A 16652-nucleotide genomic window follows, 5' to 3' on the forward strand; every position below is an offset into this window, starting at 1 on the left:
TCTTTACGTTACATATTCTGGATTTGAATTCCTATTGGTGGATACAAAGCACATGTATTTTCTTTCAATCTGTGATGGACTTTTTCTTTGTTCATGATGTCTTTTGCCATACAGAAATTTAATTAAAAATTTTTTTTCTGTTTTTTATTTATTTTTGAGAGACAGAGAGAGACAGCACAAGCAGGGGAGAGTCAGAGAGAGAGAGAGAGACAGAGAGACAGACAGACAGACAGAATCTGAAACAGGCTCCAGGCTCTGAGCTAGCTGTCAGCACAGATCCCGATGCAGGGCTTGAACCCCCAAACCATGAGATCATGACCTGAGCCAAAGCTGACGCTCAACTGACTGAGCCACCCAGATGCCCCAGAACTTTCATATTTTAATATAGTAAAGTTTGCAAATCTTTTTTATAATCCTTTGCTACAAATGTATTTTATATTTGTAGATTTGAGTCTAGGTACTCTATCAATTTTGTGGCTGGGGGTAGATCATATAGGTAACCAGATTGATAGGCCCCCCAGCACTGATTTATGGTCAACTTTTCTATTTCAGTTTAAGAAAGAACAATGTTATTTTATTTTTATTTTTATTTCTTTTAAAGATTTTATTTTTAAGTAATTTCTGAGCTCAGCATGGACTCAAACTCACAACCCTAAGACCAAGAGTTGCATACTCCACTGACTGAGCCAGCTGGATGCCCCAGAACAATGTTATTTTAAATAGGAGAGCCCAGACTGCCTGTTTGATGCTTTATTTCATCCATTTTATGATTTGACAAGACTTACAATTATGTGTAGTTTGTGTAACTGAACATTTACTAGTTCTCAAAATTGTCAAAATACTTACCTAAATTCACTATGGATTTCGAAGATTTTGAAAGTCACAAAGGAAAGTCAGGTTGAAGAGAGAGGAGATCGCATGTGGCGTGGAATTGAGTGGTCCCGCCCCTCGACGTGTCCTCAGTGCAGTGTGGAGGTAAGGTGCAGCTCGGGAGAGCGGCGGGGGGGGCGCGCAGGCAGCAGCTGAAGACCGGGAAGTCCGAGGAGACTGTGCAGTCCTGGGTCGTCGTTATTTCTTCAGGAAGAAAGAGCACAGGAAAGACGTGTTGGGGGCTGTTTCCACATTTAGAGGTCGAGAGACAGATAGGAGGTCACGTCATTTCCGTTAGCCACTTCGTGAGATAGGTGGCGGTTTTGTTGGTTTGCAGACTTGTAGCGATGACTGCGTGAGTGGCACAGATGGTGGCTGGACGACTGGGAGGGCCTGCAGTGATCCGCCACACCCCTGCTTAGAAAAGGTGCGAGAGCATTTCTCCAAGGAGGCGGCTGTCCTTAGTGCCAGATGAATTTCCACTATGTGTCGAGGTTTGCAGGTGGCCCCTCTGGCTGTGGTGGTGGACAGGCCAGCGCTGCAGCCGGGGCTGTCCGCTGGGAAGGGTGCAGTCCCTCCAAAGTCCGTTTCCTGAATTTCAACGGGAACAGAAAGGAGAGACAGAGAGGGGGAGCTTGAAGGACTCTAAGTGCTTTTTGTTTGTGTCTTTGGTTGGGGGTGGTGACCGGGAAAGATCTCAGTAAATTTCAGTAAATTTCCGGTTAGAAAAGAAGGACCGACTGGAGCGTGGAGTTGCGTCAGGAGCACTGGTGGAGGGGCAGTGCCCGTGAATGCCTGGCAATGCGGGAGTGGGCGGGTCACTTTTATTTAAAGGGGAGCCTGATTAAGAGGCCATGCTGTTTGTTGGGTTGCCTCCTGATAGGATAAAATATGTGTGAGGTGTTGGGGTTAGAGTCTTGAGGATAGATGAAAAAGGTAATGGAGTCAAGATGTGCTCTGAATTTCAGTTATTTACTTTTATTATTTTTAATATTTTTATTTATTTTTGAGAGATAGAGACGGAGCGTGTGCAGGGGAGTGGCAGAGAGAGAGAGAGAGAGAGAGAGAGAGAGAGAGAGAGAGAGAGAGAATGAGAATCTGAAGGAGGCTCCAGGCTCTGAGCTGTTATCCCAGAGCCTGATGTGCAGCTTGAACTCAAAACCATGAGGTCAATGATCAGAGCTGAAGTAGGACGCTTAATGGACTGAGCCACTCAGGCGCCCCTCAAGTATTTACTTTTAAAATGGTTAATAATAATAAGGGGGTAATGATTGTTTTAAATTAATGGTTTTCTTTGTTTACTATAAGGTTATTTTGAGAGAGAAGGTGTGTGCTTGCACACGAACAAGGGAGGGTCAGAGAGCGAGAATCCTAAGCAGACCTGCACTGCCCGTGCAGAGCCCGATACGGGGCTTGATCTTGTGAGATCGTGACCTGAGCTGAAATGAAGAGTCAGATGCTTAACTGACTGAGCCACCCCACATCTTTTTTTAAGTGGGTCACATTGAAACGTATTTGTTCTTTAGCTGAACCGCTACAATCCTAAAAATAAGGTTAACAGTTGTTACTATGGTATCACTTTGCTGAGTCAGTTGTGAGTGCACGCAGAGAATCGTGTGCCGTGTTTTAACATTATTTTGGTGATCATTTTGCACTAGAGCATAAATATAAACCATGCCATCCGTTACATACACAGACTTTCCCTGCATGGATGAATTATTGCCATTGCCCTTTCTTCTTTTGCAACGTATGCTTTGTAGATGAATGCATCAAAGATGATTTAAACGCAAAAGTGACCATTTATATTCTCTTGTTTACTCTACAGCAGAAATCAAAGAACAGTCTGCGGAAGAGGATGCTGAAGCAGACGTGGACAGCAGCAAACGGCCAGTCTCGGGCCTCGAGCACGCTGGGTCCGCGGACTCCGCGGGCTCCCTGGTCTCCGTTGGCGTAGAAGTCAAAATCAGGTTAGAGCACGAACGCAGCTGGCATGGGCATTAGTGACAGGGAGTTGGCCCGCGGGAATTCAGAGTGCAAGCTTGGTGTGTGAACACGGACGGAACTTGTGTTTAGCAGTTCTGGGTTTGTGGCCGCTGCCTCTGCGCGCGGGTGGGCTGAAGCTGGTCTGCGGGCTCAGGCGGTCGCCCGGCGGAGCAGTGGGCGGGCACGCTGCCCTGCTCTCCTCTGGGCGGGACGCAGCATCCCCGCTCGCCAGTCCTAGCCGGAGAAATCATGGAAGCTTCTAGCGCCAGGATTGGGATTTTGATATTTCCCTGTACACCTAAGATTACACTCTTGTTCCTTATCCGCTCTCCATTCTTTGGACCCTCTCTGTGTGTAATTCAGCGTTGACGTTGTGGAGGGTTTTAGACCTTACTTGAAAGCCATGAATAAAGGCATGGAGTCATTTACTGGTCGAACACGGCCATCTTCTTGAGATGGTTTCTCTCTTCTGCTTTGGGCACTCTGCCTGGTCGTTTGTCACTGGCTTCTGCAGACGCTCTGCACCTTTATAATGTTGGGGTCCTCAGCCTGTGAACTGTCCTCTCTGCCCACCCCCTGGGAATGTCCATCGCCAGGGGGATAGCCATGTCCCGTCTGTGTGCCGACTGTCTGTTGACGGACCCACATTTCTGTTTCCAGGACTGCCTTCCTCTGAGCTGCAGACTCCCCTCTCCATGTGCATGCATGTCACCTCTACCTGGAAATATAGCAGACTCCTCACCCCTACCTGTTTGTTCCCCATTTTGGCGAAGGCTTGAGGCTTCAAAATAAAAGTGTAGGCTAAAAAAAATAAAACAGTCCCCACGACACTTAACGCGTTAATCCTGCTTTATTTTTTCTTAGTAGCTCTTACCGTTTCTCAGTGGGTCATTTGATTATGTGGTTATCAGTATCATATGAGCTCTGTGAAGGCAATACTTTTTCTGTTGTAGTGATGGTTTTTCCCATGGATTATGTATTCTATTTTGTTTTTAAGATTGTTTCCCTTAACATTCAGATGTCAGGTCTCTTTTCTGTACTGAATTTATTTTTGAAAGAATTCAAACTTAGCATTCCTGTTAGTTTCTTAGTCTTAATAATATAAATGGTTTACTATATTTTATATCGCTTTGCATCTCTCATCTAGCATTCTCATGCTCTAATTAAAGAGTTGTTTTTTTTTTAAACATTTATTTATTTTGGAGAGATGGAGCACTAGTGGGGGAGGGGCAGAGAGAGAGAGGGAGACACAGAATTCGAAGCAGGCTCCAGGCTCTGAGCTGTCAGCTCAGAACCTGCCTGATGTGAGGCTTGAACCCACAAACCGTGAAATCATGACATGAGCTGAAGTCAGATGCTTAACTGACTGAGACACCTAGGCGCCCCTAGTTATTTTAGATATATGCTTCCTAGTCCTATTTCCTTTGTCTTGGGCCCCCAATTCCCCCCACCCCCATTTTAAAATTTGAAGTTTAATGTATATGCAGTGAAATTTACCCATTTAGTGCATTCGGACAGTTGTGTGCAGTGATGTGACCACTGCCACAATGGGGTGAAGAGTCCACCAGGACCGAAAAGTCCCTGGTGCCTGTTTGCCTTTGGCAGCCATGTACCTACGTTGGGTGCTTGTAGTTTTGTGCCTTTTCAGTAACCTAGCAGTGCGCGTGTGGAGTGTGCATTCTCTTCATTCCGGCCTTCTAGCTTTCTCCCTGGCCTTCCTGCTCGCCTGGGCCGTTGAGGCATCAGTGGTTGCTGCCTTTTCCTGGCTGAGCGGGGCTCTGTCTTCGGAGGCGCCGGCCACAGTCCATGCAGCCCCCGGGCCGGTGTGCTGGGGAGTGTCCAGGTTCTGATAGTTGTGAGTACAGTTGGTGTAAATATTCACTCGCGGGTTTTTGTGGACGTAGGGTTTTCATTTCACTTCTGTAAATCTGTAGGAAAAGAGGATGGTAGTTTTCCCCCGAAGACCATTTCCAAGCACGTCGGCGTGCGGCCGTGCTGTCGTGCCTTCCCACGAGTGCCGGGTGAGGCCCGATCGGAGCGCCGATCGGCAGCCCTCCCGGTTCTGACCCAGCTCCTGCTCTGGCGGGCCCCACGCGCCTTGGCTTCGGGCTGCCCCCTCGCCAGCTCTCCGAGGCCGCCCTGCTCCTGCTCCAGGGCCACGGCTCCTTCCCCACCTTGCTCTTCCTTCGCTGCACTCCTGCTATCCTCCCCTCCCGAGCCCGCCGGGGGAGTGAGGGCCAAAGTCTGGGTGCCCCTTCGGCCTTCCCCACGTGGCCGCTGTTCGTGCCAGGCTTTGTGCCACGACTGGCATTCTCTGGACTTGCTGCTGTGGCCCCAAGTGCCGTGCACGGGCGCGCAGAGTGGGCCGCAGAGAGGCGCTTCAGTGGCTTACAGGTCACCCCGTGTCTGCAGGTCGCAGGCGTTCTGTGTTCTCACACTGCCTCACGCTTGCCCTTCAGCCACTTGTAGAAACGTTTCCCTGAATTCTTCTTAGGCTGCTCGTGGGACATACAGTGGCCTCTTCCCCAGATTAAGCAAATGCTTGTGTCTCATCTCATTTTGGAAGTGGCTTCCGTCCAGGTGGAGGTGAAGTGGTCGCCCCTGTTGACTTCTGTGATGGGAGGTGTGTAAGGAGAGTGACTGTGTAGATTGTCGAGGAGATCATGCTGTGGCCATGGGAGCAGCCCGAGATTTCTCTGTCCCCGCGTCACAGTGAAGACGTTACTCTGGGATGTGTAGGGCACAGCCTAACTTCTTCCGTCTCTTGACACCTAATTTTGTAGTGATTTGAGGACGTGTTTAAAGCTACTTTTCATTGTGGGTCTGCTGTGTGGCAAAATCCCTGCAGTCTAGTGCGCCTGGGTTTATTCTCTCCCAGCGGCACATCTGAGAGTGCGCTTTGGGTAGAACATTGAAGGTTAACTTATTTTCTGTCAACACGGATACCGGCAAAGGGTGCTGGCGGCCCCATCTTTTAGGCAAGAGGGAAATCTGTTTTTTTCCTATTGAACTTTATTTCTCTGAAAGTAGGTCACATTTAAGTGTGTGTGAGCCTGTCTGTCTGTCTGCCTGCCTTTCCGTCTGTCTCAGTATTAGTGGGCAAAACAGTTTGTCATGAAATTGAGAAACTTATGTAGGTGACTTTCATAAAAGGTAATTGAGGGGCACAGTATGAATGTAACTTAAGTTTAAAAACGACCCTTTAGGGGATCCTGGATGGCTCAGTTCATTGAGCTTCCAACTCTTGGTTTTTGCTCAGGTCCTGATCTCATCGTTTTGTGAGTTCCAGCCCCACACTGTGCTCTGTGCTGACAATGCGGAACCTGCTTGGGATTCTCCCTCTCTCTCTGCCCCTCCCCTGCTCACATTCTACCCCCTCCCCAAATTTCCTAAAAAGAATGAAAGTTCATGGGCTAGATATCACAGATGTAATGGTAGAAACTTCAGTGCTTGAGAAGGAAGAATGGCCATAAATATGTTGTGAAGAGAAAATATAGCCAACCAAGAGGACAGGCCTTTAATTTTTTAATTATAGGTTTTAAAAAATACTTATTTTTGAGAACACATGCACAATTGGGGGAAGGGCAGAGCGAGAGGAAGAAATAGAATCTGAAGCAGGCTTCAGCCTCTGATCTGTCAGCACAGAGCCCAACACAGGGCTCAAACTCATGAACTGTGAGATTGTGACCTGAGCCAAAGTTGGATGCTTAACCCACTGAAACACCCAGATCCACCCCCCCCAATGTTGTTTTAAAGCTAAGAAAAATTTTTTATTGTTTTTTTTTCTTTTTTAGTTTATTTATTTATTTTGAGAGAGAGACAGTGCGAGTGGGGGAGGAGCAGAGGAAATAGGGGTGCTGGGGAGGAGAGAATCCCAAGCAGGCTCCATGCTGCTAGTTGTGACGCCTGATGTGGGGCTTGAACCCCTGAACGGTGAGATCATGAACTGAGCCGAAACCAAGAGTTGGCCGCTTAAAGGACTGAGCCACCCAGGTGCCCCTATTCTCATATTTTAACAAAGTTTTTATTTAAATTCTAGGGGCACCTGGGTGTCTCAGTTGGTTAAGTGTCCAACTTAGGCTTAGGTCATGATCTTGCTGTCCGCGGGTTTGAGCAACCCCCCACCGCCCCAGGTAAGGCTCTGTGCTGACAGCTCAGAACCTGGAGCCTGGTTCCCCTTTTGTCTCTCCCCCCCTCCCCAACCCTCCCCTGCTTATGCTCTGTCTCTGTCTCTCTCTCAAAAATTAATAAAAAGTTAAATTTTAGTGCACAGCCACTGTAATACTAGTTTCAGGTGTACAGTATAGTGAGTCGGCACTTTCACACATTGCCTGGTGCTCGTCATGACAAGTGTCCCCCTTAACCCCTTTCATCTGTTTATCCCATCTCCCCCGCTACCCCGTAGTTCTCAGTCCATTCTCTAGAGTTGAGAGTATGTTTTCTGGTTTGCCTCCCCTCCCCCCCCTAATCCATGTTCATCTGTTGTGTTTCTTAAATTGCACAAGTTATGTGGAATTTAAGAAACACAACAAATGAGAAAACGAAGGGAAAAGGAAAAGAGACATGAACTACGAAGCAGACTGAGGGGTACTGAAGGGGCGGAGGAAGGAGGTGGGGGGATAGGTGCTGGGCGCTACCGAGGCGGGCGTTTGTTGTGATGAGCGCAGGGTGTTGTGGGAAAGTGCCAGATCACTAGGTTTACACCTGAAACCATATTGCATTGTTTGTTAACTAACTGGAATTTAAATTAAAACTTCAAAAAATAAATACTCCAGCATAAGTAAAAATAAAATAAAATAAGGGGGGGATGGATCAATAAAATGGATAACATGGAATTTAAATTAAAACTTCAAAAAAAGATGCTCCAGCACAGGTAAAAAAAGAAAATAAGGGGAGAAGACAAAATATTGTTAACAGGTGAAGCTGATTGATGGGTTCATGAGCATTTATTAACTATTGTTCTACTTTAGTGTCTTTGTTCAAAATTTTCCATAAGAATCAAAGATGTATGTGATCTTAAAAAAAAAAAAAAAGAAACCCAACAATAAAAGGTTTCTGCATATGAGTGAAGTTGTCTGGTATTTGTCTTTCTCTTACTGACTTTGCTTAGCATAATATTCTAGCTCCACTTGCGTTATTGCAAATGGCAAGATTTCAAGATTTCATTCTTCCTTGTGGCTCAGGAACATTGCAGTGTATGTATACACCACATCTTCTTTATCCATTCATCTATTGGTGAACAGTGGGCTGCTTCCGTAGTTTGGCTGTTAGAAATAATGCTGCAGTAAACACTGAGGTGCATGTACCCCTTTGAGTTAGAGTTTCCGGATTCTTTGGGTAAGTACCCAGCAGTGTGATTCCTGGGTAGTAGGGCACTTCTATTTTAAACTTTCTGAGGAATCTTGACGCTGTTTTCCAGGTGGCTGCACCGGTTTGCATTCTCCCCAACAGTGTACGAGGTTTCCTACTTCAAGGAGTAATTCGTTTAATTCTGTTCTTTCTTAAGTCCCTTATTAAGCATCTGTTCCATAAGCATATATTGGTTTTTGTCTTTTAACTTCTTAATTTTATCGTAGTTAATAGAGAAGTATTGTTTAGCACAAATTTAGGTTCCTAGAAAGATTGAGCAGGTGGTGCAGTGAGTTCCTCTTCCCAGCCTCCCTCCCCATCATGCACCACGGCAGTGCATTTGTTATAGCAGATAAACTAGTACTGATATGCTCTTACTAACGAAGCACCATAGTTTACTGTAGGGCTCGGTCTTGTGTTCAAACACTTCTAGGAGTTTCAACAAGTGCATCATGTCGTGCATGTGCCATCACAGTGTATCCTGGAAAGTTTTATTGTCCTGACCTCTTCTGTGCCCTGCCCATTTATCCCTTTTCCAGTGCTTTTAACTCTTTCACACACCCCCTTCATCACTAACCGCTTAGCCCAGTAATCACCTAAATTTATGAATTCATGTCTCCACGTTTGTTCACATGCACTGTGTATACATGTCATGCCAAAGAGTGGTCCATCCAGTGGGCAAACAGGACGTCGTCACCCTGTATTTCACAGAGCCAGCATGTAGTAGAGTGGCTGTTAAACCCCCCCCTCTTTCCAAGCCTCAGCTTTATCTCCTTTATTCTTTTTAATACTTTGATTTTCTTGAAGCAGTTAAAAAGAAAATACCTTTTCTAAGTACAAAGTAGAAATTTTAAAGTTTATTTATTTGTTTATTTATTTCTTTATTTAGAGAGCATACAAGTTGGGAGGGGCAGAGGGAGAGGGAAAGAGAGAGAATCCTAAGCAGCCTCTGTGCTCTCAGCGTGTAGCCCGATGCGGGGTTTGAACCCACATGAACTGTTGAGATCATTGACCTGAGCCGAAATCAACAGTCAGATGCTTACCCGACTGAGCCACCCAGGCACCCCCAAACTAGAACATTTTGATTTGGTATGTTTACTACCCTAAAACGTCATGTTATGAATTGCAAATGTTTAGTTGTTTATTAAATTTAATTGTTCTTACGGCATGTACATACTCAAAAGCTTAGCATGCGCTACAGCCGTAATATTTAATCTTGAAGCACACGTGTCTGTAGTCTGTCATTTTGAAAATAGTTGAATAAAACACTTTCTTTTTCTCTGTCTTTCTCACTTTTCATTTCTACCAGTGAACAGCTCTGCGCTTTTTGTTACTGTGGTGAAAAAAGTTCCTTAGGACAAGGAGACTTAAAACAATTTACAGTAACGCCTGGGCTTCTCTTGCCATGGAAAAGCCAGCCTTTTAACCAGAAGGACGTTGATGAGAGCAACAATGGGACCTGTGACAAAATACAAAACTCAGCATCACGAAAACAAAGAGGACAGAGAAAGTAAGCGATTTTGAACAAACGGTTGGAATGCAAGGCCGTATGTACTTTATTTCCATCCCTGCCAGCGAATAGGTACATGGGGTTGTTACTGAGTCATTCCTCCTGGTCTTCACCATTCATAGGCTGCTCTGTGCCTCCTCATCACCCCATCACACACGCTCCTCAAGATGTCTTATTTAGAAAAAAAGCTTGTTATCTCAATTGTATATTAAAAACCATGTAATCATAAAGGTTACCTTTTAGACGAAGCCTTTAAAGCGCCTAACATAAAACTAGAGGGGCTTATGGAGTTTATAAATGGGAAGAAGAAAAAAGGGTAAAACAGTGCAGTCTTTCTTCCCTTCCTCTGAATACGCTTGTAATTGTTTGTATGGATGTAATCTAAAAGATTGACCAAAGCAAGTTGGTTTTCTCTACCCATGTTCTTAAATTGCCATTGAGTTATTTTATGTTTCCCAGAATGTGGAGCTGTTCTGTAAACCGTTATAACACAGGCGTAGCTTTCGGAGGAATTGTATGCTCAGAATGCCTTTTCTAAAGTTAAAAAAGCAGCTTTTTTTTTTTTTTTTTAAGTGAAATAAGAATTTACTAAGATATTTGTATAATGTGTATCTGTATTTATGAACATTAGAGTTACATAAAACTTTCTCTAGTATGTTTAATTCTGGAGTTAAACATTTTTTAATACGTTGCTGAGTTTTGTTTAAAGGCCATCTGAACACGTGGACTTGGCTCTGGTAGTGGAGGGAGTGGAAGTTGCTGTAGTCGATGAGAAAGTGTAAAAATTAATTTAGCTTGGAAGGCTGACCAGCCCTGCCCCTGGAGGGCGATGATGCAATCACGGGAGTGCTCTTCTGGCTTTCCTCCAGATTTAAGTACTAAGGCATTGTTGTGTTGTACTTATTTGATTGGCTCTTTCTTTTGGATTGCTGCCAGTGCCTTGAAGACCTGAAGTAGGAAATGAAACAAAAACAAGAAAGGGACTCTTTTTAAAAAAAATTTAAGGTGGAACAGCTTAAGGAGGTTTAGAAGTCCTATGTTTAGCACCTTGGTGTTTGAAAGGCCACAGCTAGATCCAATAGAAGAGCTTTCCATTTCGTTATCAATTGAGTGCTCATGACCTCTAATAAAACTTATCAGAAGTCTAGCCAGCCTTGTAATGTCTCTCAGTGATTAGCAAATTTAATGGACTGGGTCAGCTCATATCTTATATCCTCTTGTTCTGCCTTTGAATAATGGCGAGTATATAAATACTTGTTCTGGGAAATAGAGCTGAGCTTCGTTTACTTACTTTATAAGCTAGGTTGATTTTTAGTGAAAACTTTCATGGGCTAAGATAATTATGTAAAAAATAGCTTTGGTTTAGTCTTTATGCACACTTAGTGTTTACCCAGTTATTAAGTAATGATAATAAGATAGTTAATGGACTTTAGGAATACAGCACATTTATTAAATTTGGAATTCATTTAAAGGTACACAAATTTAATTTGGTAACGATTTTAAGTAGTTAACAAAATATATTACTACTGAACAGAAACCAGATAAACAGCTTGTTTTTTTGGTTATTTTATTTTTGAAAAAGAGATTTTAAAAATAGTTTTTCCCTCTTGGTGGCACTAAACGGTAAGACTATGTAACTGGGGATTCATTTTCTCTTTCCTTTTGTTTTAGACTTAAAATTTGGGGGTATTTCAGCTGACTTCTGATGTTCCTTCCTAAGTCGGGCCACTGGCATCCTTAGGGTTGACTGTAGCAATCCTGCTAAGGTCTCTAACATACGAACTAGGTGCAAAAACTAAAGGTGGAATTTGATTAAACTGCTGGTGGGGAATTGGTTAGTAATGGACTGTTGAGTCATTTTATTGGTTTTTGTACCCTTTTCCCCTGTCAAATACTTGTGCAAAGAAAATATAACAATGCAGTAGTCTTTATAAATGAATTGTTCATCTTTTCCCCCCTCCCAATAAAATAATTTATTTGTAGGAATGAGTTATATTTACAGGAGCCTGTTCGCATAATACTGTGGGCATTTATAAAAATGAGAATTTAAAGTTAGCGTACCATGCTAAGCTTTTCTTAAAAAAGTAAGTCTGTGCATCTCTAATGCTGAGCATACATACTGGTTATTTTTATATGGTTTGGTATTTAAATGTACTTATTGAAATATGTTAATACTTTTTCTCTTTCAATGATTCCAGGTATAAAAAAGTTTAGTACCCTGGTCATTGTCCTGATTTTCTCTTAATAGGAATCATGATAAATATCCAGCATACAGAAGTGCAGTGAGTTATGATCTATATTCAATAGTGATTTAATCCAGAATGATGATCAGGTTAAATACTGTGATAACAGGAGAAGGTGAAAGTTTTAGTGCCAGTCATCTGATTTCCCATATTTAATGTGAAAACACAGTAATAGTCATTGTTTACCTAATGATCTCAATTAGTATGTGAAGTTTGAGGGCTTTGAAAGTCTGAAAACGCCCAAGTGTTTGCCTTATTTAGTGTTGACTTTTTACTGTAGTTTTTGCCTCTACATTATCTTCTTTTTATGCCCCACGCCACTAATAGCTATTTTGTGTTTGCATTTTACTTCTGACTTGTGAGGTCAAGTCATAACTTACTAGAGAGTACTTGCGACATCATGCCACAGACCAGCTGTCGAGATTTGTTGAGGGACTGGAAGAAAGCCCCAGCTGACACGATCCGCTCCCACCGCCTCCCTCTGCACACTTTGTAGTGGGTTTTCACTTCCCCTGGGAAATAACCTTTCTTTACATGAAATTAACTGCCAGATCTATTGTGGTAGTCCTCACTATAAAGCAAATTAAAACTTCTGATTGAGTTATGTTTTATAAGCACTTACGTAAGGCCAAAGGGAATATTTTATGTGCTAAACTGTAGATCCTGATTAGAATATTAGAGTGTTATTTTTAAAAATACATATGGAATGGCAAAATAAATTTGTAATTTTTAACACTTCCTTATGGATTTGGAGACTTTTTTTAGTTGTTGCTTACATGCTATAAAATAGCCATCCAGTTTTGTATCACACTGTGAATAGTAACAGACGTGTTCTGAGAGTTGTTTTATGACCGTTTGTGCCAATAAATTAAAATTGATATGGCAACACATTGTATTTAAGTTGTTATAAACAGAATAATTATCTACTTGTTACCAATTTCACATCTGTTTTGTTTTATTTTATTTTTCCAGAGAGCGATCTCCTCTACAGAACGTAGTATCTTGCGTAAGTGTGAGCACGCAGACCGCTTCGGATGACCAGGCTGGTAAATTGTGGGATGAGCTCAGTCTGGTTGGGCTTCCAGATGCCATTGATCTCCAAGCCTTATTTGATCCTACAGGTATGAGATCTTCAGGGATGATTGCCTCTTGTTTCTGCAGACACTTTAGTTTCAGTGAGTCATCAACCAAATAGTAAATACCTTCCCTCTAGAAATAATTAGGATCATGTTGTAAAAAATGTCATTGTTTAAGTTCAGTTGCTTAGGTAAAATAAATTGTCTAATTGTGCATAACTAAGTTATTTAGCATCTGTATAGGGCCAGCAGTGGGCTAGATGCTTTCCTAAATCTTTGCTTTTATTCTTACGTAGACAGCAGTGCCATGGAGATATGATAATTGAGGAAAGAGAAAAGTTTAAAAGGACCTGTGAGGAGTTGGGGAACTTGGCCATCTGGGTCTCTTTAAGAGGGTGAAGGACAGTAGGTCTTAGCCACGTGGGTATCTTATTCTAACAGTATAGTAATCCATACTCTTGATGTGGTGCGTTTAGGAATTTGAGTTAATTTCAGGTGAACTGCATACTGATTGGTAATGGTTCAAGTGTTGTGTGATAGAGAATTTAAGGACTGAGTTGTTCTTCATGATTGATGCCAGCTCTTGGTGTTGGATGAGGCAGGGTAGAGGTGTGTATGCAGGTTATTTGCGAGTAACTGTCTTTGTCAAAAACCAAGTATTGTATGATGTCCTTTAAATTTTATGTAAAAATACTGAGTAAGATATAGTAATGTTAGGTAACTTTATTTATTTAAAAAGTTTTAAACATTTATTTATTTATTTATTTATTTATTTATTTATTTATTTATTTATTTTTGAGAGACAGAGCATGAGCAGGGAAGGGGCAGAGAGAGAGGGAGGCACAGAATCCAAAGCAGGCTCCAGGCTATGAGTCGTCAGCACAGAGCCTGATGCAGGGCTCGAACTCACGAGCTGTGAGATCATGACCTGAGCCGAAGTTGGCCATTGAACCAACTGAGTCATCCAGGCACCCCAAGATACAGTAATATGTAAATAAAATGTTAAAAACTCATTTTTTATTGTTGAAGAAATAATCATTTCAGTAATTCTGAAACCCAAATGCATCACAATCACCTGGAGGGCTCGTGAGAACATAGGTTTCTGGGCATTACTGCAGGAGCTGTGGATTCAGCAGGTTGGTTCTGATAGGAGTTGGTGCATTTTTCAGATGACACACTGGAGAAGGCTGGCTGAATTCGTGCTGGCTCCGATGCCAGGGGGCACTGTGTGCTGATACACGAGAGTTGATTTGGGGGGGGGGGTCACACCTGACTGGCGTTAGTGTGCTTCGTGTTTCTTCATTTGCTTCCGCTCGCTCCCCCTGCTTCAGGCACGTGCTGGGCCCATCGCCGGTGCGTGGAGTGGTCGCTGGGGGTGCGCCAGCCGGAAGAGCTGTCGTCGGTGTGCGTGGACGGAGCTGTCCTCTCAGGGAGCACAGAGGTACGTACAAGGAGCAAGTGTCCAGGCCACAGCCTTGTGATGCTCACTCCTGTCAACAAAAAACTGTTTGTTAAGTGATTACTAGAATATAAGAACTCTTACAATAGGAGTTTTTAATTGTATGTCCAAGAGTAGTTTCTGGAAACAAGTAGAATGTATCTCTTAAGCTGTGTACTAAATGTAAATCTTAAAAACAAATATTTTACCTTTAAATAAAAAATTAAGCATTTTAGAAATGAGAATTACTAACTGTATTAATATGTCCATGTGGTCACTCTTTAGGAGAGAACTACCTGATTAAGATTTAAAATGAAGAGACACCATGTGACAGGCCTTCAGTCCAGAGCGTGGGCCCGCTCTGTTTGATGTTATGAACATTGGTTCAGATATTTCTTTATGGGCAAGTTAGCACTTCAATCTCATCCCAAAGTAATAGGTGCAGTCTGCCGTCTCTTAACGTTTTAGCTGTGGTTTTCATCTGTATTTGAAATAAGCACAGAAATAAAAGCAATATTTGCCTTCTGTCTATGAAACACACAAACCCCAGGAAGTGAAAGTGCTTTGCTGCCTACAAATCCCCTTTGGTTTTTCAAGATTATATTTGGGAGAAGTGAGACAGCCTTTCCAAAGGAATGTTAAAAATGGAATTTTTGACCATAGAAATTATATGGACTTTCACAGGTGACGTATAGGTAAAACTTTAAAAAGTGTAGTCGAGATAGGAACTTAGATTTAAGTAATTATTCAATTAGTATAACGTTAGCTCTACTCATATTATCAAAATGACCTCAGTTACATGGATGGATAGGTCTTGCCTCAAGCTTAGCCATATTTGAGTGCTGGTTTTGGAGATGCGGCACTGCGCTCAGACGCGTTGGCCACCAAACCGCGCGCAGGGCACCGCACCATCGCAAGTTCTGCTGTCGAGCTGCACTTGCATGGCTGCCCCGAGGCTGGGGCCGGGCCAGGAGCGCTCTTTCCGCCCCGAACTGCTGCAGAAGTGCTGGAACGAGCTTTGTGGTGTCCTCTTGGAATTGGAAGGATCAGTCTAAACTCACAGTTTTTAATATTTATACAAACACAGAACTACAGATGTGTGTATACGTGTGTTGGTAGGTATACGTCTATTTCCTAGCTCTGTTTACTAAGAGGAGAGTTAAAAGAAAACTTGCTTCATGCTCCTTTTTGGACAGAAGAAGATACCATCTCTGTCCAAATACTTACTGAGAAATACTTACGTGGACTTAGAGATGAGGGCTGTGCTGCAGCGCTGGCACAGCACTTGAGGGCCATGGGAGACCTGCGCCCCTCCTCTCTGTTTCGAGGTGTTCGTGTGGAGTGGCCGAGCCCGTGAAGTGCGGACGGGGGGCCCGGAGTAGGCAGAGCGGAGGCCGGGGAACCGCGGCGCGTGGTCAATCCTCTCCGTCGATACTGGCTTAGAGCGGTCCGGACTTGTGGTGGTGTGAGTCCTCTGTTGCCATTTCTTCAGTTTTTGGGGTTTTTTTTTGGTCTGTTGGTTTTCTCCATTATCACAAAGGCATAGGACAGACCAATTAGCTAGAACATTTTTTGTTTGCTTGTTCCTAAGAAGAGTTTGTCTCACTGACAGAAATTCAAAACTAACAACACATTTGTGGGATGCAAATTGGTATAAATTTTCTGGAGGGGAATTCGGTGATATCTAACAAACTACATATTTCTCTAACAAACTACACTTTCTAGGATTCTATCCTGAAAATATGTCTCCAGTAATATACTTTTGCTATTAAAACTTAATAAATGCAGCATTATTTAACTTTCAAAATACTGATAACAACCTAATGGCCATGCATAATGGTTGAATAAGCTATGGTACGGTTTGTGCAGAGAAATACACTATGTGTAAAAATAGAGCGGGGGTATCTATGAAATGATGTGAAGTTGTTTCCAACGTGTATTTTTAAGTGAAGAAAAATAAAGTGCGGAAGACCCATTCATGATGTGCAACCTTTTATGTAAGAAAGGACGGAATAGAAAATCCGTGTGCAGGTAGTCGTGTTGGAGAAGAAATACAGGAGACAGGAAAAGGAAACTGGAGAGACTGGCTCCCTGAGGCAGGCGGTGGGGCGGAGGGAGGGAGGGGTGTGCCGGACGCCCTCAGGTCGTCTCCTTGTGTGGCTCTGACTCTCGGGCCACAGGAA

General features: G+C 43.2%; 1 protein-coding gene across 1 annotated transcript in view; it reads left to right on the forward strand.

The window, feature by feature from the left end:
- KMT2C (lysine methyltransferase 2C) overlaps positions 1 to 16652 on the forward strand; it is a 217376-nt gene that overhangs the window by 46299 nt on the left and 154425 nt on the right. The window contains exons 3-6 of the mRNA XM_029954361.1: positions 2696 to 2837; positions 9512 to 9712; positions 12928 to 13076; positions 14363 to 14472. Coding sequence (XP_029810221.1) covers positions 2696 to 2837; positions 9512 to 9712; positions 12928 to 13076; positions 14363 to 14472 — 602 coding nt within the window. The remainder of the gene's footprint in view (positions 1 to 2695; positions 2838 to 9511; positions 9713 to 12927; positions 13077 to 14362; positions 14473 to 16652) is intronic.

The sequence above is a fragment of the Suricata suricatta genome, chromosome 2 (genome assembly GCF_006229205.1).
Source record: "Suricata suricatta isolate VVHF042 chromosome 2, meerkat_22Aug2017_6uvM2_HiC, whole genome shotgun sequence".
NCBI lineage: Eukaryota > Metazoa > Chordata > Mammalia > Carnivora > Herpestidae > Suricata > Suricata suricatta.